Here is a 23977-nt window from a genome sequence, read left to right on the forward strand (position 1 = left end):
GTCCTGCTATCTCTGGTTCAAGTGAATATTAGTAATTTACCTATCATGTCTATATGACACATTCCCGAATAGGACATTTCGGTAAAACGATTTAAAATCCGGAGAAAAGCTCAAATGACTCTCGCATATTGTTGGATTCAAACCCAAATTGGTACCAGCTTATGGTCATGATGACTCTCTTGTATTTTTCGGGATTGAAATTAATTTGCCAGCATTCAAATCACTGTACAGCAACTTAAAGCAACTCTTTAAAAATCCAGCGATTCTCCAACCCTGAGCAATCCCATTGCGATTATAATAATACGTTCTATATAGAATAACATAAATGTGTTAAATTTTTCAGACGTAGTTCTTACAACATGAATAACATGCCATAAAGTTTCCGTCATACAAAAAAAAACTCTCAGCATCCACTCGCCCTATACCATGAACAATTCTTTCACTCATTTTAACTGCCGCTGTGCGTAACTTTTTTTTATTCTGTTCGGCTCATATATTTTCTCAGCTTTCAAACAATTGACATGCAATGTAATTTATTCGCTTTTATTTCATCTCTTCTTCTTTTTTTCAGTTCTCCTTTTATTCGCTTTATAACTTTTGTCTCCATACACAGTGTTTGTGCAACCCAGGGAAATTGTAAACGAGAAGAGCGAAGAAAAAGCAATAAAGCAGTGCTTGAAGGATATAATCTCTTTCTTCGACTTCTCCTTTTTTTTGGTCTTCGTTTTATTTGTCAGGGAAAATGAGATGGGAAGTAAGAATAACGAAAAAGATTTTTTTTTTTAAACTTTTTATTATGTCGACCGCAAAAAATTTTTGGCTTTACTTCTTTTTATTCCTCGTATTTTATTATGAAATTGACTTTTCATTTGCCGTAAATGATGAGAAATTCTTCAATCTTTTACTTCTTTTTTTTTTTCTTGGTGAGGAGAGATTGAAGGTATTGAAGTAATCTTGTCGGGTAAATTAGATAACGCATTTGTTGTATAGTGATGAAATTGAATTTTGCTGATGTTGATGTGATTAGTAAAGTAATAGTGAATAGGGGTAATATATTAAATTAGCCTCATGAAAAGTTGTGTAATGGTGTGAATTGTGCCTTTTTAAGGCAGTATGTTTGGGGTTGTTTGAAATTTGAAACTTTGTTGTCATTTTATTGGTATTGTCATCGGTTGAGCCATTGGGGATCGAGGGTGAAATGGTTTAATATTTTAGTACATAATTATTGCAATACCGACTATGCGATTATGGATTCGATGCTAAACATGAGACAATTTTCAATAAGTAATGTCAATAAAAAAGTAATTCTGACCAGATTGTGATCCCATTATTAACCTTAGGTTTACTGAGTGTATTATCATCATCAAAATGTTTGAAAGTTAGTCTTTGGGCCGACTCGGATTTTGTATGGAAAAGTTGACTAGACTCGATTTTAAGTCGTTTTCTAGCTTTGATTGGAACCAGGATTATTTTAATCAAAGAACTTTTAGTAAACTCTCCGAATTTTTATCAAGTGCTTTGCCAATTAAATCAGAAATCCACTTAATTTCTTGCATAAATCTGCATCTACTAGTTTATTAGACTAAGACAGGTCCAAAAATCATCTTGGTATATTAAAAAAAGCTAAACAGAAGCTACTCACTTGCTAATTTCGTTGGTCGTACATATCAATTGTGATCCCCTAACACCTGACAGAGCATATTAGATGAGCATGCTCTCAAAAACTTGTTCAGTTCTGTTTTCTAACCTCTATCCTTATCCTAGAGTATACTAGATGCGCATACTTATGAGCGTTACTCTAAACTTAAGAGCACGCTCTTTGCCTGATAGGGATCAATGGTTTAACAGAATCAAAAGCACAAAATTCAACAAATATCTCAGAACTGCCAATCAGTATCAAATCCCATTACTCAATTTCATAATTTTTAAGCTAAACCGCGACAAAAAAATTTTTTTTTTTATTATTACACAACCATAAAGAAATTAATCTGGTTCGATAATTTCAACATAATTACTAATTCAAAAGTTTAATCAAAGCCAAATATTTGAGATTGTGTAAAATGCTTTTGGCTAGAATGAAATAAAAAAATAAAGAGAAAAGTAAAGAATGGAACAATTCCCTCGAATTTACTTTATTCTCTTTACTTTTTCAAATATTTTTAGAAGATTAAATGAAAATGCATGGAATTCATCACGAGAAGATTTATCCGACTGATAGCTATGCTTATGGTATTCATTCTTAAAGATTTGAACAGAACAGAACAAGAATAAAAAGTTAAACAAAAGAGAGAATGAAGTTAAATACAACGAATTTAATGAATATTTTTGACTGTTTAAAATGAGGGTTTGATGACAGTGGTATTATGATGAATTTACAAGGCAGATGTTGATGTTTAAGTTGGAAACTTCAAAGCTTGAGTCAATAAGTTTTGACTTAAATTCAGAAATTGAAGTTCTTTTAAAGAAATAAATTGAATATTCCTTAAAAGCTCTTAAATCCATCCATAAAGTAATTCCTCAAATGCTCAAAAGAAAGAATTTACCCAAAAATTTACTCAACCACAAGATATTTGATATTTAAGTGGCAAAATGAAAGTTTTTCCTTTATCCCAATTTTTGAAGGAAAAGCGATTACAATTAATCATTGTGACACTCAAGCGACGACAGTTTTTTCTCCCCTTTTCTCTTTCGGTTCTTATCCTACCAGACATTTCATCTTTAGTGCGGATTCAGACGATGTGGTTGAGAATGGAAACATTCGTTTTCTTGCTGTTATTAAATTAAGAACATTTTTTTTTTTCTTTCTTAAAACTTTTTTTTTTTTTGAAATATTTTGCATACATGCAACACAGGGGTGAGTAAGAATGCAATTTCTTGTAAGAATAGAAATTATTTAAAAGCTTTGTTAGAAATTGCAGCTGCAACTTAACTGAGTTGATGAATATTTATGGAAAATGAGTTGCTGAGGAAAATAAATTTCTTAAAGATTTATAGAAATATGTTTCAAGGGTTGGACAGTTGACTGTATTTTTGAGAATTTCTAGTAAATATTGACTTATTGAATCGTAGTATCTGAACCTACACCTAACTGTAGAGAAGACAAGACTGAACAAAGAATTAATATTTGAGACAAATCACTGTCCAGTCAAAATTAATAGCACAAAATTAGTCCCAACTGTGTTGTCTGGAAGTCCAAAATCATAAAATTTTCAAGTTTGATCAGGATTCTGTATTCATAGCAATAGAACAGTGCCTTTAGAAGTCAAAAATTTGAAAATCATCCCTAAAATGCTTTAAGCTCAGTTGCATTAAGCCAATGATTAGCATTAAGGATTCCTGAATTCAAAACTCATTGGCAACTAAAGAACTGTTGGGAAGAGACTGCTGATAGAGACAGTCCCGAGTGGAACAGCTTGCGATTAGTTGACCCTATCTCTAGTAATAAACTCAACTTTTCATTGCAAGTACCACACATGTTAAGTTTATAACTAGACATAAGATTGACTAATCGCATCCTGTTCCACTCGAGAGTGTTATAATTGGTAAAGATGATAGCCAGAAGACAACCAGTGATACATTCAGCATCAGATTCCACCACCAAGAGAGACCATGGGTCACAGTAGATCTATACGGCCAGCAAATCATTATAATCATTATAATTATAAATCAGAGTCCAAAAACAAAACGCAGAAATCCTCATTTACCATGTCCAACCTTTGATTCCTCACCACTAACAACCATCTTACCATCCCCTTGTCCCACATCCATACATGCATGTGCACGACAACTTTTACATTACCCAGAACAAAAGAAACGACAGAATATAGTTGCATAAAAAATAAATTTGTGTGCGGATAAAAAAGAACAGATATTTAAATTTGCACTAAATGCTGTTTGAACTTTTTCTGAGATGTATATATATTTTTTTGGTAAAAGGCATAAAGCTAGAGATAGAGACTAAGTACACAATCTAATTGGATTAAGCGGTTTTCATAATCTTGCTTCTTATGTATGGAAAAATACAGAGAAATGCTGCCTTAATTTTAAAAATCAACTTTTTATTCCCAAGCTTCTTCTTCATCTTTATCATCATGCAGATCACATTTTGTCTCGTTTATAATGCAAGAAAATATTTTTAAAGTAGACAAGACTAAAGATGAATTTATTTTAGCATGTTTTATTGGATTAGATTTTTTTTATGTTGGAACGAAATGAGTCTTTTGGTTAAATTGAATTTAGTTAGTAAAGTTGACGACTGACCTCGATTTTGGCTGTCAATCAAGTTTAGTGGTTTATGATTGAGATACTTGCTTATTTATTCGCTGGACGTATAGATCAATTGTGATGCATTGCAGGCACTGCGGTTAATCATATGCTGTACCACACCCTTTAGACCAACAGATTATTGTGGGATCTGAGCCACGTCACCAAGCTCTGAACATTGTAAAGACACGAGTACGTCATAAGACCTAACGTACCCTGCAATGTGCTCAGTTAGGTTGTGAACCATGACCTCCCATAAATGCAACCTAAAACTACCTCAATTGCTGACTACAGCTTGCCAATTTCCAATTCCAATTACAATACCGTCAAAATAATTAAGATAATCTTCAAAATTGCGCCTTTTAAACCTTAATCATCGAAAGCTTCTCATCCAAAAAATTCCTCATCTTTTGCCATACAACAAAACTGATTAAAGCAAGTCGACAGCAGTGAAAACACTAGCATGTTTTCATAATTTATTAGTGAAAAATATAAATGAAGCTAATCTGCAATTTCTCATGTCGCAGACTCAGAAAATTGTTAAAGATTTTAATCCCCACGATGATAGGAAAAAGTGTATAGGACAAAAGAATTAGTTTGGAATAAAAAAAAGAATAAGAAGAAATGAAAGATAGCAGCCACAGCAGAGATGAAAATTGTATAAAAATTTTTAACATTATCCACAAATGCAAAAAGCGTCCAAAGATATGTCACACAATTTATTAGACCGCTTTTACTCATTCCAATTTTGGGATTCTTTATGTGTGTCATCAACGGATTGCTCTTGTTCTTTTTTCTATTTGTATCTAGGCTGTGGATGTGGATTTGGAGATGGATTTAGATGATCACTTTGACTTTTGACTTGTTGGGTCGAATCGGGATTGAGATTTGGTTCAATAAAATCAACAAAAAATTGGTTTTGACTCCTAAGATTGGAGCAGTGTTGTCCGAACGTGTTTGTGCCACTGCGCACCTTGCCACAATCGACTTGTAGGCTCATACTGAAATTGAGATTTACTTCAAAAATACAAAAAAAAATTGATTTTGACACTTAATTTTTGAGCAAAGTTGACAAAACATTTGGTGCCATGGTACATCTTGAGGATGCCTAGCCATATGGTAAGCACACCTTAGGGATAAGCTGTAACCGAAGTCCTGCAGCACGCTTGGACATTTTTGGTTTAGAGCAGAGCCCAAAGTCGACCAGATTTTCATATGAAGTTGAGTCGACTTGAGTCAACTTTTCTATACAAATTCCGAGTCAACTTCGAGCTCTGGCCACAGAAAATCACAACAACTTTCCCAAAATCTGCGCCTTATCCTCCTCAAACCCACATTTTACCCTACTTCCTATTTTAAAAAATGAATTCCATTTAAACAAAATTGAGGATTTTACTCCTTGAAACTGCCGAATCGCAATAAGATAAACTACCAAGATGTATATATCGTATATCCTCATCCGTTACATTTTAAGGAGTATAAATTTGTATCCGAGGACATTTTGGTTAAGTGAAAAAAAAATTTAAAATGTAAAGTATTATGCTCTAACATATACACATATTTTTAATACTAAGTGCTTTTCACATTATGTAGAACAAAAATATTGTCAAGTGCCAAAAAATGAGATTTTCTTTTTTGTGTCTCTCCGGTTGGACTAATTCGACATCTTGTTTCTATGTAAGTAATAGGCTGTTATTTTTCGGATATGTTTGTAAAGCATGAAATAAGAATTGTACTTGCTCAAATAATAGAATTGTCTTATGTTATGTTCTTTTTAAAAAAACATGAAAATAGGCTAAATTAACATGTTCTCTCTATGATTTTTAACAAGCATCTGTTGGACATTTTTGTGATTTTAATTAATTCATTACAATTTAAATTTAAATTTGAGAAATGTAAATTGAAAGGAATATTTTAATGTGGTTTTGTGAGATATAAACTTGGTATTTTGTGATAATTTAGAAATAGAATTTGGAAAATTTTGGAGAAATTTTAGAGCTGTTTTATAGGGTTACTAACTAATTAAATGCAATTTTATTCATAGATTTCTTAAACTTATCATGTATTTTTTGGAAATATAAATTAAACATTTTATTATAATAAATAATTTGAAGGATATTTTTGAAATACAGAAATTTTTGATAATTAAAAACCAAAAGGATAGTCATCAATTTCTAACTTTGAAAAGAAAATTTCTAATTCTAAGAAGAACGTTTGATTTTCAAATTAAGTATGAAGATCTGAGCAATAATACAAATGTACTGATAATTAGAAACTGATAGAAGTTGTCTAAAGACATATCCAGCTTTCGACGAACTCTAAAGGCGGCCAATAATGAACAACAACACAAAAATCTGTTTAAACAAGTAAATAAGTTTCAATCAGAAATTTTTTTTTGAAAGAAATCAAAAAATATGTGTAACGGTCGCAAAAATTTCAAAGAGCTTTTTAAGCTTTCACATTAAAATTTCAAAAGATTTTAACAATAACAAATTATTTTGTTTAGAAATTGAAAAGGAAAATCTTAAACGAGTTATTTTAACTTTCAAAAGACTTCAGAATCTCAAATTAAACAATTGATCGTAATTTAATTGTAATTTGATGATCTTGGAAGATTTCAAAATAAATTTGATTTATTAAAAGAAGAACTTGATGTTGTGGGAGATTCATTTTAACAATTGCACAAATAAATCATATTCCTATCAACAAGCTCATGGAAAAATGTCGACTTTTTTAAGTTTAAGTGCAGTTTTGGACGATCTTTTATCTTTCGCGACGCATCTTGGTTGTTAGCCTTGATCAAAACTGTATATGGCAAATGGTTCGTGAAAAAAATTGGCGACACACTAATGTGCTGCAGCAAACAGATTGCCCACTTCTGTTTTAGCGAATGTTTCACATCGTAATGATATTAAACTCTTTAATGTTCATTTGTTATGTTAAATTTTTATCTTTAATCTATTTTACCTTCTCTTTATATTATGTCCATAATCACGTGACTTGACACTTGTAAAAGAAAATAATGTAAAATATTGAATAGTTCTTAATTCATAGAATATTGAATTTATGTGATTGTTCTCATGAAAATTATAAAGTTTATTCAAAACATCCTTGATGTTTCCTTTCAAATTACACAACGACCTGTCAATAATTGATGCTTCAAGCAGTAAAATTCAGGATTTATTAATAAATTTATATTTCTACGAATAGCATGTAAAAGTGTTCAATTTTTATTAAGTTGAATATTTTATGGTTGTGTCTTAATTAGTGTAAATGTCTTAAGACTTCTTATGTGATCAAGGAAACCTTCCAGAATAATTACTTTATAAATAAAGTCGGAATATTTCTTTATTGTGCATATTTCAAAAGAAATGTCTAGTCTAAAATGGTTAATATTGCAAAATTCCTGCACTTTTTCGTCAAACATTCATAAAATTTTGTTTGTTCCAAAATATTACTGACGTGTTTGACTTACTGTCGACTGCCTACTTTTTCATATTTACTATTTGATGATACATAACTTACTTGCAAAAAAAAAGTTGAGAAAAAATTTGCAACTACGTGATCGGAAGCATCAGTGGAACAGAAAGAAAAATGACGACGTGCAGCATTATGTGTAGCATAAGCAAGTGTAATTGATAATTTCTGCAAACTCAGAACATTTTATTCTTATGAAGTCATAAAACTATTTACATTAAAAGTTATGCACGCGTGCCATAATATATTACATCAGAGTAGATTCCAATGCAAAAAATATAAATAATTAAAAAATAATTCTGCAAAATAAAACGAGTATTTAAATTTAATTCTTTTTTATGGACAGTGAACTGTGTAATCCTAATTTACATTAATAAGAAGTTATTTTTTGATCTCATAATCAAGTTGCTGTAAAATTCGAGTACATTTACCTTAGCTTTTTGACTATTTTTGCATCTGTTTCGCATGAATTTTCAGTTTTTTAGATTTTATGTCGTTCAAAAGCGGCATCTATCATGTATGCCGAAAAAGTAAACAAAACTCAGGACATGTTCAAATTTTAGCCTTCAAAAAACGTAAATTTGTAATATTTTGAAAATTTGTGAACCTTTGAGAATAAATTAAGCTATTTTGAACAAAAAAGCCATGAATTTTTCGCATATGTTGGACATTTCAGGTCAAAAGTCAGTATAAGTCAGAGCGGCACAATGCATCTGCATTATTTTGTCATAATAATAGGTCGAAATCAGCTGTGCGGTATTATCAGGGCAACAACGGCACTCCGTTGGTACAGAGACTAAACAGTGCTCTAATATGTTGTCCTTTTTGGGAATGACTGATCACTACTCAATCATTACAGTTTTTTCTCAAACTAGTTGTTTTTTAGGTCAATAATAGCACGAAATTGCCAAAAACCTTAAAGACTGTAGTTTTAGTGATATAATTAATCTATATTCATTATCAAAACATGTTTTCTGGCTTAATTTTGCCAAAAAACTTGTCTTTTGATGAATGGGCAAGATTTAAGATGAACATCAGACATTTTTGTGCAATTTTTCTTTAAGCTTATTGATTTTTTGCTTGATAAGGAATTTAAGGTCATTTTTAAAATATTTAATACGAAAAAATGTCAGCTTTGAAATCAGATTTTCGTATTTTGACAAAATTTTACTAAAATCTTTTCAAAATTTAGATCAAAGTTTTGATTGAAACCTGTTTATAGATGCGTATCTCAATTATTGTAAAATTATTTCTTAAGTCAGATAATTTTCAGCAAATTAAACCAAAATATTCCAGTTAAATATCATAAAATCATGCATAAAATATAAAATATTTCCCATTTAATTCCAAAGTTATCAACTTTTTCCAACCAAAAGGAATTTTTGTTGACGAAAAAAATGTTGTAGAAGGCAATTGGACTTAAATAAAAGATAAGGTTCAGATTAACCTTCACAAAAATTTTATATGTTCATTTAACAACTCAAATATCCATAATTGTTGATGACTTTTTTACACCAAAAATGAACAAAAATTCCGTCGATCGTCATACGATGCCGAAAAAAAAATGTTACAAAATTGATTCCGTTTACTTTCATATACCTTCAAGGAGAAAGAAGAGAGGAGAAATGTCTGTGAACTGACTGGATGTTATGCACCTGTACATCCTTCACTGCAGCTAGGCTACATTCTATTAATGTTAAAGTGAAGATTCCACAAACTTGTTGACATTTTGTTAACATTTAAGTCCAGTAAGAAGCTTAATTGATACTGAATGAATTATGTGATGAATGCATCCGCGAATGGTTTGGTTAAATTTAATTAAAATCATTTATCTTTATGTTTTTATCATGAATTTATTTATGATAACTTTTTTTTGTTGAACTTTTTGTAATTGGAAATTAATTTATTTTAAATGATAAGATGATGGAAGTATGTTGACGATGGTTGGGGTGGCTAGCTGCAGTGTGATACTAAATCGACGCAGCAGATTGAGTCTGGAAAGAACAAATCGGTTAATCGATCGAAAATTTGACCCATGGTCAGGGTATCTGTGGTTTTCGTTGGATTCAGATTAGATCAGCCTGGCCCGATCCCAGATTTTGGATCAATTAACCAATTTTTGCTATTGCGGGATTGATTCAGACCTTCTTGCTGTAGCACTTTGATAGTAAATTGGCGTAGTCATGACCCTTGAGCTTTGTTTATGTCTTGAGTTCATAAATCTAGTTTAAACTGTACTACGTTTGTTCTGCATCAAGACAATTCAGCTTTAAATCATTAAAAATCAAATTTTAAGGCATTTATCTTATTCACACAATTAAAATTGTGTTTTTATTGTGTGAATTGGCCAGAGTTGCAAAACAGGCACCTAACTTTTTTCTAACAAATCCATACAAATTATCAAGTATTTTTACGGTTTTTGCCTGTCACAGCTGCCTACTTAACAACTCTGTAATTGGTTGAATAACTCAATTTTCGGTTAAAGTCCCCAAAAATCTTAAATTCCACCATTAACATCGGAAGTGACTTCAAAACTCATCATCAGACAGAATGATGTGTGCTAAAATATTCCATCCATGAATAATCCACGAAAATACAAATTTAAGAATTTTTTGAACCGCAAATGGTTCTTCCGTTTATGAAAAATTTACATGAATAATAATTTAAAAGTAGTCATAACCTTCAATACCTTATCGCATAAATGTCTATGAATACTAAATTAAAGGCTACTCAATAATGAATATCTTGTAAATTCAATATTCCAACCCCTCAACAATAAATGTATTTACACAAAGGCTGATAAATGGAGTATCAACGTTAATGAAAAATCTTACATGATTCCACTCACGTCATTTCTCGCTATACTTTAAATTCCTTGATTGTGGAAGGTCGCGACGTGAATCTCCATACTTTTACTCTTCATTCCCTTTTTTTACCTCTTTTTCAATGATTAAGTAAGTACTATAAAAAAGATTATGACCTTGGATTGATCGAAGTGAAATAATTAATTGCGCAATGCAATTTATCTTTAATAAACAATAGTGATTGACTTTATAAAATAAGATGCAGCTTAAATTTATGACATTTTTGGACTCAATTCAGATTGAAACATTAAATAAGAACCCATTCACAAGACCTAAAAAATGTTCAAGGACGGAAGAGCATAAATTGAAAGGATTATTTCCTTGTAGAGCTTCATAAGAGTTTTTGTTGTTGTAGTGTGACGTAATATTGCTGATAAAACAGTGAAAGTCTTCAAAGTTACAAAAGTTATTTAATGTAGATCGTTAAGATATCAGTGTGATGTTATGTCTGCATTTTGAGAAAGGTTTTAAAGAAATTGAGTGCAAATTAAAAAAGTGCGCACTATCTGAAGGAATTAATTCAAAGATATTATTGCTGTAGCCAGGAAGGAGATCAAGCAATCTTAAAAATGTCTTGTCTTTTCATAATCAAAAAATTTAAATTGAATTGAAATTTTGGACATTTTGCAAGTTTTACAATCCTTCCTTTTATATTCAATGTCATACTATACTCCATATGCAGTTTATATGCATCATATTTGGATTAAAATATTCAATCCTTGAATTTATTGTCCACGCATCCTCATTTACAAATTCAACTTTCCATAAAATAATCAAAAAAAATCCCAAAAAAGTCAACATTGACCTCCAAAAAATAGAGAAAATTCAGCAGAAAGTGTCATCAAAATTGAAATATTTTCAAATATATTTGCGTCCATCCAATAGTCTCATTAAATGATAATTTTTTTCATAATCAAATATTAGCATGACAACTTATTTAAATCACTTATTTCAATTGACAGAGTTGACTGATTATGGTTATATTATTTTCGTGTGTGTTTCATGAAAACATCAATATTGGATCAGCAATTTTTTATATGGAACGATTCGCAAAGCAACCGAAAAGGAACAGAAAAAAATGTAAACATTATTTGCATAATCATCGCAAAAAATATACTTTAATACATGCATAATTATTGTTTTTAACCAGAAAGAATTTTTTTTTTTTAATTTTTACTTAATTTTCCATTCTTTTGTGTATTGGTCAATCTAGAATAAGTTGTCCAAAAAAATAATTCAAGACGTTAGTCTTTTTATGGATTTTCCAACGATAAGTTCCGAGAAAAATATTCAGTAGAGCTTGACTCTGACTTTGTTGATGTGAATTAAATATACAAAGATAATTTGTTCATTTCATGTGTTAATCAAAATTAAAATAAAGAAGACAATTCAATTAAAAAAAAGAAATTTTTTTATTGTCGTTCAAAAGTTTTGTGACGTGTTAAAATAAAAACTTTGGGTGATGAAAACGTAAGTTTCTGAATAAATAAAATGAGAATAAAATCAATTTTTTTAAAAATGCGCTGATAATAATTTAGAATTCTAAAGTTTGTTAAAACTGCAACTTAAAGTCATTTCATCAAAATCTAAAGACTTAAAGATTATCATATCAAAATTAAAAGATTATCAAATCAAATTAAAAGATTATCAATTAATGTGTCAGTGTGTCAATTCTGGATATTTTTAATTATTTCATGAAATTCAATATTTTCAATAGAATGTTTACAAATGAAGTTTAACAAAAGATGAAATTAGTAAGCAAATGGTTTAAATCCATATTTTGAGGAGAAATTTTGATTAAAATTATCAAAAAAGTTCAAGAATTAATAGCAACTTATCAAAATCGAATATTGCATATCAAAGCTTGAAGTCGAGAAAATTTGGATGGAGTCGAGTCGACTCAAGTCGTCTTTTCCATAGAAAATCTGAGTTTTCTTCGAACTTTGCGGTATATGGTCTATGGCATTATTTAGACGGCACAGAAGTTGCCTAACATTTATGGATAAATTCACTAAATAGTGATTAATAAAATTAATTAAAATTCTAATTTTGTTCAAAAAGAAATTGTAACATTAAAAGTAATAAATTCAGAAGTCGAAATAGATTCGGATTGTGTATTGAAAAGTCGACTTGAGTCTACTAAACTTGATGAGGAATTTGGGTTGAATTTGAGCTCAGAAATTCATGACAAAGTAGTATTTTGACAAGTTTTTGTTGAAACTGCTGATGAACAACGTAAACTTAATGACGAATTTTAATACAAAACGTGTCCGGTTACACATGACAAAAAACGTCTGCATTTTTCATCATTACGTCAAATGTTTGGAGTTCATTGAAACAGGCTTTTTAGCTACCAGAAATGTAAACATTTCTCTTTTTATTGAAACTTATAATTCAAAATTAATCCAAAATTTCATTTTTTTTTTTCAAATTTTAACTCAAATTTCAATTAATAAATTAGATTATTAGAGTCAAAAGATACATTTCTTAATCTCAGCATTCAAGTTCAATCCCAAAAAAGACTAGACACTTGTAAATCTTCTCCTATTTTTTTCGTCTTCACATACTCCACAGACTATGTAAAAAATCATTTTTCCACTTTGTTTTACATTTTTTTCGGTAAGTCAACTTATTGTTAAGTGGAAGGAGAAGCGAATAAGAAAAAGAAGACAAAAAGGTAAAAAAAAATAAAATGAAAAATATTGTGGACCAGTCATGAAGAATCCTATCATTTCAGTTCAACGCTGAATGCGGTCGTGTAATGACCGATAAAGAAAAATAGGCGCAAAGTTTCTTAAAAAGAAATAAGAAAAAAAAGAAACAAAAAAAAGTGAATTAAATTTTAAAAAAATATACAATAATTCATGAACGAAGAAAAAAGAAAAGACACAAAAAATTCATTCATCTCAAGCAATAAAGCTCATGTCTAGTGACAAACTCACACAATAGCTTTATTTTGACCTGAAATATTTTAGTTAAACTTTCTTTTCTGCGCGACAATATTTGCAGTTACTTACTAAAAATTTCATAAAAATAATTTTACAAGTTTGAATGTTTTAAAAAAGATTAAAAGCGCATTTTTAAAAATAATTGATTAAGTGAAAATAAAAATTCTAGTGCCAACAATCACACAACTGAACTTGATAAATCTAACGATTCCAAAATGAGTCATGTGCAAGCGGTAACAGTTTTAGAAGCATCGCAACAATCAGACAAGAAAAATTTGGTTAATAATAATAATGTTAATGGTAAAAGCCAAAATATTACAAAGCGCAGTGTGTACAAAGATACAAATAATAATGAACAGCAGATAACGAAAGAGTCATTAAATGTAACACCGACTGACAGTGATGAGACACAGGAATATTCGCTGTTAGGTCTTGTACGATTTAAATCGCCAATCAAATGGCTTAATTCAGTGTCAATTATCCTAATTCATCTCATATTTGTGTACGGATTTTTGACATATCCACTGCAAGGTGGATTTCTCACAACACTTTGGGGTAAGTTGAATATTTTTATGATTAATGGAATGATATCACGTAGACAGAAAAAAAGAAATTTGAAATTATCTCTTAAATCATGATTTACTGTCGTTAATTTTTCATATTTTTTGTAACTATAAGTGTGGGATATAACCTGATATCTTATTATCATATGTTTAAAATTCATACACATTTTCGTTATTTTATGGTCATAAGAAGGGAACACGTGATGTAAGATAATCACACGCATAATTTTATTTCAAGGTTTTAAGAAATTTATTCCCTACAGATGAAGGTATTGAAAGGTTAGAGAGTTATTTGGTGGATAGCAGATCCGTTTTTTCAACGGTTTCATGTATATTTATCAAGAGTTCTTATTTAGGGGAATATGTTGCGCTTTAAGATATACTAATCTGGGCAATAAGAACACGTTGAACAAATTCACATTTGAGAGTATTCTTAAATGAATTAGCAAGGAGTTTTTAAGAGCATATTACTTGGAATGAGCATCCTGAATAGCACAAATCGGCTAATCAATCCCAAAATGCCCAGCAGGCCGGCATGATTTTGCCATAGTACTTATTTACTATCTTCGCTGGTCGTCGACCGACGTTGGTCTTGGACCGGATGTTGGATCGATCAACTGATTTGTGCTATTTGAGTATGATCTTTGTAATACTCAAAGCTAGGGTTTCCGGATATGCCTATATTTGTTGATATGTTGAGGTCTACCATATGAAACAGACATTAAAATCTCATTAAGCATTGAAATAATAAGTAAAAGTAGTACATATCTTTCACTTTTTTTGACTATGGATGCTCCTGTCGACTGTCAGGCACTTGTTAACATTTTAACTTAGTTTGTCTCATTTGACTTTTTAAAACAATTTCGAATAAAATGCAATTAATTAAATTGCTTTATGCAATCATTGACTATGAGTTATCAAAATAATAATTTTAAAGCACTTTTTCACATTTAATATTTTCTTTGTTCATAAAGTCATTAAATATTTCATCATAAATTTTAATGTCTTTTTCACTTTCCTCGTTGATTTGTGCAATTTCTATAATTAATTAAACTCATCACCCAGCACTTTGTAATTACTTATTTTTCACATTAACTTCAAATATTTATGTTCACAGCAACAAAGAAGTTTTGAGAAAGCAAATATACATAATTTCACATTCAAGCAACAATATTGATTAATTGAGTCTTTGAATGAATTAACATAAGTACGCTAATTATTGTCAGTTGGGATGACATCAATGTTTTCAACATAAATTTGAATCTGTTTGTCACTGCGGATGTAATTAGCTAATTTGAGTTAACAAGTTGGTTAGATGAGAGATTTTGGATATGTTCTAATAAGAGTTATGAAATAAGTTGTAATAAATTGATTTATCATGAAATAATTTAATTTTAGAAGATTTTACAATATTTACCACGTATTTTCAAGTTATTCCCATCTTGTCATCTCATCATATATCACAATCCCTTGACATACGCAGCCAGCTTTCATTATGTCATGTGTTTTTAAAAGAAATATCAATTTAACTCCGTAAAATTGCTCAATATTCAGATTTATTATGAATAGTAAAGGATATTTATCGATGAATTTATCATCAATTTCAAAATGAAGTTTTACTGCATCGAATTGCAGAAAAATGACTTGCAAAATTCGTCATGCATCTTTTAATAAAAGTATTCCTTTAAATCAAAATGTGTTGTAATTCATTATAAATGTAGTTTCATGATAAGTTCAATTGTGAAAGGGCATTCAAATTAAAATGAAATTTATCAGATTTTCCTGAATTTAATCATACACGAATGGACAAAAATACGTTAGAACTAGTCATCAACTGGTCATTAACTTGCCATAAACTATTCAAAACGTAACTGATTAGAACCTTTACTATTACTAAGCTCAAAACATAATCAAACTAGTTTAGATTTCCCAAGAAAACCGGAACACATTTACAAGATTATTCTTGTGCCTAGCCACGTGTATTCACTATTATCACTCAATATAAAAAGCAACCATCTTAAACGTGCACAGAAGTGTAGCAAGACATGACATAAACATAATAACACAATTAATTATGATAATCCATGCTCTGCATTTCATTCGCAACTGCACTTCTGTGTAATTAATTATAATCCATAAATAAAGGAAATAAAAATGTCTTTTTAAAAGGAAATAAATGAAATCTTGAATATAAGTAAAGAATTAAATTGAATATCAAGTCTCAACTGCAAGACAATGCACACATTCATGGTCACATACGAAAGGAACGTTAAAGAAAGTATTACAAGGTCAAAGAATATAATAAAAATCTGATTATTTTCAACATTTTAATTAAATTGATGTAAACTTTATACTAATCACATCTGCTTATAAGTTGATTTTACCAATTAAATATTAAAGTTTTGGACGAACTCTAGATAAAAAGTGAAAATATGAAATCTAGTTGAAATTGGATCATGCTAATTTGAATAATATCCGTGAAGCAAAAACTCATCATACATATGGTCAGAAAGTATGGCAAATTTAGGACAAATTTATATAGACAAGTTTCTTTAAGTACCTAAATTTTGTTTAGTTTTAAGTGATTTGTCAAAGCTTTAGGTCATTAATAGTAAGCAATCACTTATTGTTACTTAATAACTAATTTAAATTTAAGTAGATTTGTAATTCATTAATTTGATTTTGCGTGCTAAATTGCTAAAACTTATGATTCGAAAACGGATAAACAGAACTTAAAGATGACACGAATTTCATATGGAATCAATTCAACTTTTTCTAACAAAATCCGAGTATACTTCAAGGTCTGAGTGAAAGCTACCATTCTTAATTTCAAGTTAAAATTGCTGATAATATGCGTTGTCTCAGGACTTAAATGCTAGAATACAATGACATGGTCTCAGTAATTCTAGCACAAAAGCCTTAGTATTTTGCAACATTGACATATTTCCACAAAACTCAAGCTTTTAAATCCTTCTCTTTTGCAACAATTTATCAATTTTCATGATAAGACAAAAACCATATTTATTGAAACCAATTAAATTATCATTAAACACCAAAAAAGGAAATTAATATTGTGCATATTAAGAGTTCACAATAAAAAAGTTGTAAAATTGTACAATAGGATGTAATCAAATATAAATTTACACCATTTTAAATCACTGAAAAGAGATGATTAATTTATTTATCAGCAATACATTAATCTTATCGCTTAATGGAAATATTAAAAATTAATTCCTTCACCTTCCAAATTAAGAAATGGGAAAAAAATATTTCACACTCGTCATGTGAGTTCCCAAGTTCCCTACGTGAATGATGCACGTATGCATAAAATCTTAATTTCATTTTAAATGTTATTCCATTTGGGAAGTCTTCAGATCTACTTTAAAAATGAAAAGTTAAAAGTGAAGGGACAATCCACAAAAAATAAAATAAAAATGCAAACCAAATGCTGTAATCAGCAGAGCTTTCCAAATTTGCAAAAAATTGCATTTTGTCGTGAGATTGGCGAGAGAAAAAAAAAAATTAAATGAAAAATTGAGAAAGGTGTTCATGAGCTGGATATTCTTGAAAATAATTTTCATGGTCACGAGATGGTGAAGGGCTTAATTTTCTGTTGACTTGCCAATATTCAGGAAAAAAATACGACGACGCGTACGACACATTAAGATGAAATTACTTTCAACTCCTTTTTTGAAAATTACTTCATAGTTGATTTAAGATTTTTGTTTTTTCAAGGATTGCGTAAGTGATCAGAAAAGTTAATTGAAAAACTTGTCGAATTTTTATGTGTGATTTGAAAGAATTTAGGATTCAAAAATAACGATTGAAATATTAAGCCAACAAGACTGAGTTAAGATAGTTGAAATATTTGGTACAGTTCATATAACTAAGTCAATGTTATTGAACAACTGCTTCTTTTATTTTTGTTATATGTACTGCTTGGTGGCATGGATTGTACCTTGTACCTTGTACCGAACAATGGACTGATGTTGTGATATGATATTGTTTTAGTCATAAAAATTGAGGATTTTCTTAAAATTGTTTATCTAACCCGAATAGCACAAATCGGTTAATTGATCCAAAATCAACACCAAGTGACTCTGACTTGATGTAATCCGGCATTCGAATTCGGCAACAAGTCAGATCCACACCGGGCTAAAGTCGAATTGTTTATCGATCAACCGACTTGTGCTTGTTGAGTCAACTTCAAATATTTTTAACTAATTTGATTTATCGATAGAAATTAATTCAAAAGTTATGAAATATTTCTGATCTGGTTTCAAACGTGACAATCTTATGATACATCTTTAAAGGCTATATGCATAATCCCTTACGTTATATTACATGACCAAAACATAGAAATAACTTATATTATCATTTAAATTATCAAAAATCTTATATAATATCATGACAATGTATTTCCAGTCAAATAAGTACCATTTTTTATCAAAATATTTACATCACAACATGTAAAATCGTTTTTTGAAAGAAGATTCCTTTGTATCATGCAAAGTAATTTGTGCTTTATGCTTCAGCAACCATGACCAAAACCGAATAAAATATATTTAAATTTATGGTTAGTAAAAGATGACTGATACATTTAAAAGACATTACAAACTTAAATATTTCATCTTCAATTGTTTCAATTCATTTGAAATAGCCACGAAAATGATGAAATCATGAATATAACTTGAAGTATGACTGTTGACCATCCAAAAAATAACACATCATGTAAATAAAATATTAAGTTATTTTTATGCAGCTTCCGGTCTGTAAGCAAATGCATAAACGAAAGCAAAACTGAATTAACAAAAAAAAAATCATACGAAAAGTCGCGTGTGCAGATGAATAAATGAATGAATCATTAAACAGCTGTTCAAAGAAAAGAAAGCGAAAGTATGTTTGTGTTATGGATGCACTTTGGAACTTTTTTTTTGGAAAGTTTTATCGTTTTGGATTCTTTTTTGGGCTTCAATCGTCAGATTGGAACTGGAATTTTTGGAGATTGTTACGATTTTAAACGTGTTTTGGGATTTTGGAGTGCTTATATATGATTTCTTTTATTTGATTGTGATTGATGGATTTGAAAATATTGTTCAATTTTTCAAAAGTAATTCAAATTCACTTCCAAAATCAACACAAAATTCTCAGACACATACCAAATTAAATCTTAAAGATAGCAAATTACTCAAGCTACGGGTCATGAATTTCAATAACATTGTGATCTGCATATGATATCCGTAAGATAATACTTGATCTTTAAAAATATTTTTAAATAAAATTAACTTGTGTACATGATGTGAATACCTTCAAATTGTCTGTGCGTGGAACTTAATATGTCTTAATTATCCTCATCATGTAAAACTAGATAAAAAGATGTCATTAACACCTATTTAATGTAGAGCAAATTGTCTCTGTTTTGTTTATAGTACACAAAAATAGACTTAATGTGCGAAAAACGTAACTTGTACAAAAATATATAATTTATGTTAATAAGTTGATCTTGAAATTGTTTTGATTGTGCATACCGAATGAAGAGTTGAGAATATTACGCAACTAAAATTGTTTTGGTCATTGACCAGTGCGTTTTGGTTTTTTGGGAGTGGAAAAGATGATGCAATTTTGTTCATCTCCTTATTCGCTGTAGATTGACAAATATTATCAAAGATTTTGGTGAATCAAGTTTGGGAAATGATCATAAAATGATACCGTTTGGGTGTTTCTATATTGAGATTAGGTGTTATGCATTGACAGTCGAGTCAAACATCTGATTTAAATCATCCAGAAAGTTTTATTGAATATTCCCTGATAACGCTGATGTTGCTAATTTATCACGTGGCAAACTAAAAGGGTCAATTTTATACTTTTTGATCACGCAAAAATTGATGATTCAGAGTCTTTTACTAACGTATCAACGAACTGCATAACATTTTACATAAATTTCCATAAATTTATATTAAAATATTTTTATTAAATCTTCAATCTATTTTCTCTTTTTTCAGGTTTTATTGTGGGTGGAATTGGTGGATTTGGTGTAACAGGTGGAGCTCACAGGTTTTGGTGTCATCGCTCATACAAAGCCAATGTTCCACTCAGAACTATTCTTATGCTTTGCTACTGCACGGCTGGACAGGTATGGATTACTACGACTTAGCAACAAATTACAAAAATTTAATTTCTTTGTTTTATTAAAAAATTTCCAGAATACGCTTTACGATTGGGTTCGAGATCATCGAGTTCATCATAAATGTAAGTCATAATTTACTCAATTTTAAGTGCAAAAATTGCAAAACTTAGACTTTTAAATCTCTCTTTAGATTCCGAGACTGATGCTGATCCTCACAATTCAAATCGTGGATTTTTCTTTGCCCACGTTGGTTGGTTGATGCTTCACAAACATCCACAAGTCATCAAAAAAGGTCGCGCCATTGATATGAGTGACGTTCTAGAAGATCCAGTAATTCAATTTCATCAAAAGTAAGTAACATTGAGATGATCTTATAATGCGGCCCTCGATTAAAAAACAGAAGCACATTTTTTCTCACGTTTTATTCAATGCAAATTGAAATTCATTTGCGCACTGAGATGGGAATAGATGCTTAAGTGACGAAAAATATGCGGCTATTTGAAATTTCAAAATGAGCTGTGAATTAATGCAATATTAGTCAAAGCAACAGTGCTATCGCGGTTGTTATGGAAGGAAAATATTTTCTTGTCTATGACACATGATGCAGTTTTGCGTTAGATTGAGAAATTAGGTGGATTTTGATGATGCAGAGATTATTATTGCTTAGTATTTGATTTTATGATTAGTTATTGTGTGGATTTCAATTAATGAGTCAATGATCTCAATGCCTGGAGGTTTGGAGTGCTTAGCTAGAGAAATTGTGGTTTACCTGCTTACAATCATTCAGTTTTTCTTAGGCTTGAGCCTATTCTGTGGGATTTTAATTTAAATTTGTAAACTAATTCATTTAAAACCGTCCAAAAGTCCTTCAACTCATTAGAGAGCAGGTTAAACCTTCCTAAAACTACAGAAATCCTCAATGTTTAGTTATATTCTCACGTCATTTATGATAAACCCCTTCATCAATCCGGAAATTAACTAGAATTTTCCACAAAGCCATTATTACATGACATTTTTGACATAAATATTTCTACGCAACAAGAACTGGCCTCAATTTTGTTAACAAAAATAATAGCAAACCCAAATTCATTGTGCGAAATACCAAAATTAATTTGAAAAGCTCAGCAAAGCAATTTTTCTTACGACACACGTCAATAATCATAACGTTGACAATATTGAATAAAATAACAATAAATTTTGAAATTTTAATTAAAACTTATTTTTAGGTACTTTATACTTTTGAAGATCATCTGTTGCTTTATCATTCCAACAATTGTGCCTGTATATTTCTGGGGTGAATCATGGTACATGGCATTTATGTCGCAATCAGTCATTCGCTACTTATTCAGTTTAAATTTCACATGGTAAGTTAAACAATAATTAATGATCATTGATAAAAAAATAAATTATTTTCAACATAATTCTTGCATTAACAGGTTGGTTAACTCAGCAGCACATATGTGGGGATATAAACCATACGACAGGAGAATTAATCCAGTTGAAAATGTTGCTGTTGCAGTTGTTGCTATGGGTGAAGGCTGGCACAATTATCATCATGTAAGTTATGAGTGATTGATGATCTGTTGACTGCTTACTAATTTATTGTATTTATGAAGGTTTTCCCATGGGACTACAAAGCAGCTGAACTCGGTGACTACAAGCTTAATATCACAACAATGTGGATTGATTTCTTCGCTAAGATTGGATGGGCTTGGGATCTTAAGCAACCATCATCGGATTTAATTAGAAGGACTGTTGAAAAGCATGGTAAGATAAGCTAACATTTGTAAAATTTGAGGATTTTTCATTTCAATTTTCCTTCCCAACAGGTGACGGATCTCATCCAGAATATGGTCATGCAGATAGTGTTTTTGGCCAAACTGGTCCAATTGAGGTAATTTGCAGATTTTTGGTCACTTCGATTTACTAAAATCTTAAATTTTTGTTATTCACAGGCAATTCCTGCACCAGGCGAGCCAAATCTCGGTTACTAATCATTCGTAATCTTCTATAATGACTTATTAGTGGTCAATAAAATCAACTTAGCATTTATGAAGTTAAAAATGTCACAGAGATCGAGCATAAATGACATCTTGTCTGCTAAGAATTTAAGTTAAGAGAAATTTTGTAAGATTGATCTTTAAAATTGGATAAATCTTAGTGATTATTCACTTATTACGTTTGGGATGAGGTGTGGAGAGTCTGGAGCTGTGCGAATGGAATAAAATTGTAATAAAATTGAATTTTATTCTATTTTTGAATTACGTATTAAGTGAATAAACACTAATTTAATGACAAAAATCATATCAACTTAATTATATCATATTGAATTTGATAATTGCTTTAAAAATTAACTAGTGTATCGGGTAGAAACCCAATGCGGATATATTCACACCGTTCCATAAAAAGTCTCGCGGGTAGGCCAAGCTTCGCTTGGCAAATGTTTGAGGAATCAGGCTCCAGCGGGTAGGCCAAGCTTCGCTTGGCAAATGTTTGAGGAATCAGGCGTCAGCGGGTAGGCCAAGCTTCGCTTGGCAAATGTTTGAGGAATCAGGCTCCAGCGGGTAGGCCAAGCTTCGCTTGGCAAATGTTTGAGGAATCAGGCGTCAGCGGGTAGGCCAAGCTTCGCTTGGCAAATTTTTGAGGAATCAGGCTCCAGCGGGTAGGCCAAGCTTCGCTTGGCAAATGTTTGAGGAATCAGGCGTCAGCGGGTAGGCCAAGCTTCGCTTGGCAAATGTTTGAGGAATCAGGCGTCAGCGGGTAGGCCAAGCTTCGCTTGGCAAATGTTTGAGGAATCAGGCTCCAGCGGGTAGGCCAAGCTTCGCTTGGCAAATGTTTGAGGAATCAGGCGTCAGCGGGTAGGCCAAGCTTCGCTTGGCAAATGTTTGAGGAATCAGGCTCCAGCGGGTAGGCCAAGCTTCGCTTGGCAAATGTTTGAGGAATCAGGAGTCATCGGGTAGGCCAAGCTTCGCTTGGCAAATGTTTGAGGAATCAGGCGTCAGCGGGTAGGCCAAGCTTCGCTTGGCAAATGCTTGAGGAATCAGGCTCCAGCGGGTAGGCCAAGCTTCGCTTGGCAAATGTTTGAGGAATCAGGCGTCAGCGGATAGGCCAAGCTTCGCTTGGCAAATGTTTGAGGAATCAGGCGTCAGCGGGTAGGCCAAGCTTCGCTTGGCAAATGTTTGAGGAATCAGGCGTCAGCGGGTAGGCCAAGCTTCGCTTGGCAAATGTTTGAGGAATCAGGAGTCATCGGGTAGGCCAAGCTTCGCTTGGCAAATGTTTGAGGAATCAGGCTCCAGCGGGTAGGCCAAGCTTCGCTTGGCAAATGTTTGAGGAATCAGGCGTCAGCGGGTAGGCCAAGCTTCGCTTGGCAAATGTTTGAGGAATCAGGAGTCATCGGGTAGGCCAAGCTTCGCTTGGCAAATGTTTGAGGAATCAGGCTCCAGCGGGTAGGCCAAGCTTCGCTTGGCAAATGTTTGAGGAATCAGGAGTCATCGGGTAGGCCAAGCTTCGCTTGGCAAATGTTTGAGGAATCAGGCTCCAGCGGGTAGGCCAAGCTTCGCTTGGCAAATGTTTGAGGAATCAGGCTCCAGCGGGTAGGCCAAGCTTCGCTTGGCAAATGTTTGAGGAATCAGGCGTCATCGGGTAGGCCAAGCTTCGCTTGGCAAATGTTTGAGGAATCAGGCTCCAGCGGGTAGGCCAAGCTTCGCTTGGCAAATGTTTGAGGAATCAGGCTCC

General features: G+C 31.5%; 1 protein-coding gene across 2 annotated transcripts; it reads left to right on the forward strand.

Moving 5' to 3' along the window:
- The first annotated feature begins 11666 nt into the window (after window positions 1–11666).
- LOC139099515 (acyl-CoA Delta-9 desaturase-like) lies at window positions 11667–22596 on the forward strand. Of its 2 annotated transcripts, XM_070651991.1 has the most exons (11): window positions 11667–11684; window positions 11986–12074; window positions 13722–14107; window positions 20118–20248; window positions 20319–20364; window positions 20433–20592; window positions 21469–21606; window positions 21679–21799; window positions 21859–22009; window positions 22072–22136; window positions 22198–22596. In XM_070651991.1, exons 2-11 carry the CDS (start codon window positions 12067–12069, stop codon window positions 22234–22236), a joined length of 1245 nt encoding a protein of 414 aa, XP_070508092.1. In that variant the 5' UTR covers window positions 11667–11684; window positions 11986–12066; the 3' UTR covers window positions 22237–22596. The 2 variants fall into 2 exon arrangements, with proteins under 2 accessions (XP_070508092.1, XP_070508091.1); XM_070651990.1 differs by lacking the exon at window positions 11667–11684 and having other exon boundaries at window positions 11917–12074.
- The last annotated feature ends 1381 nt before the right edge of the window (window positions 22597–23977 follow it).

Source organism: Chironomus tepperi, unplaced genomic scaffold (genome assembly GCF_022539635.2).
Source record: "Chironomus tepperi strain 1889 unplaced genomic scaffold, CSIRO-AGI_Ctep_v1 contig_472, whole genome shotgun sequence".
Taxonomy (NCBI): Eukaryota; Metazoa; Arthropoda; class Insecta; order Diptera; family Chironomidae; genus Chironomus; species Chironomus tepperi.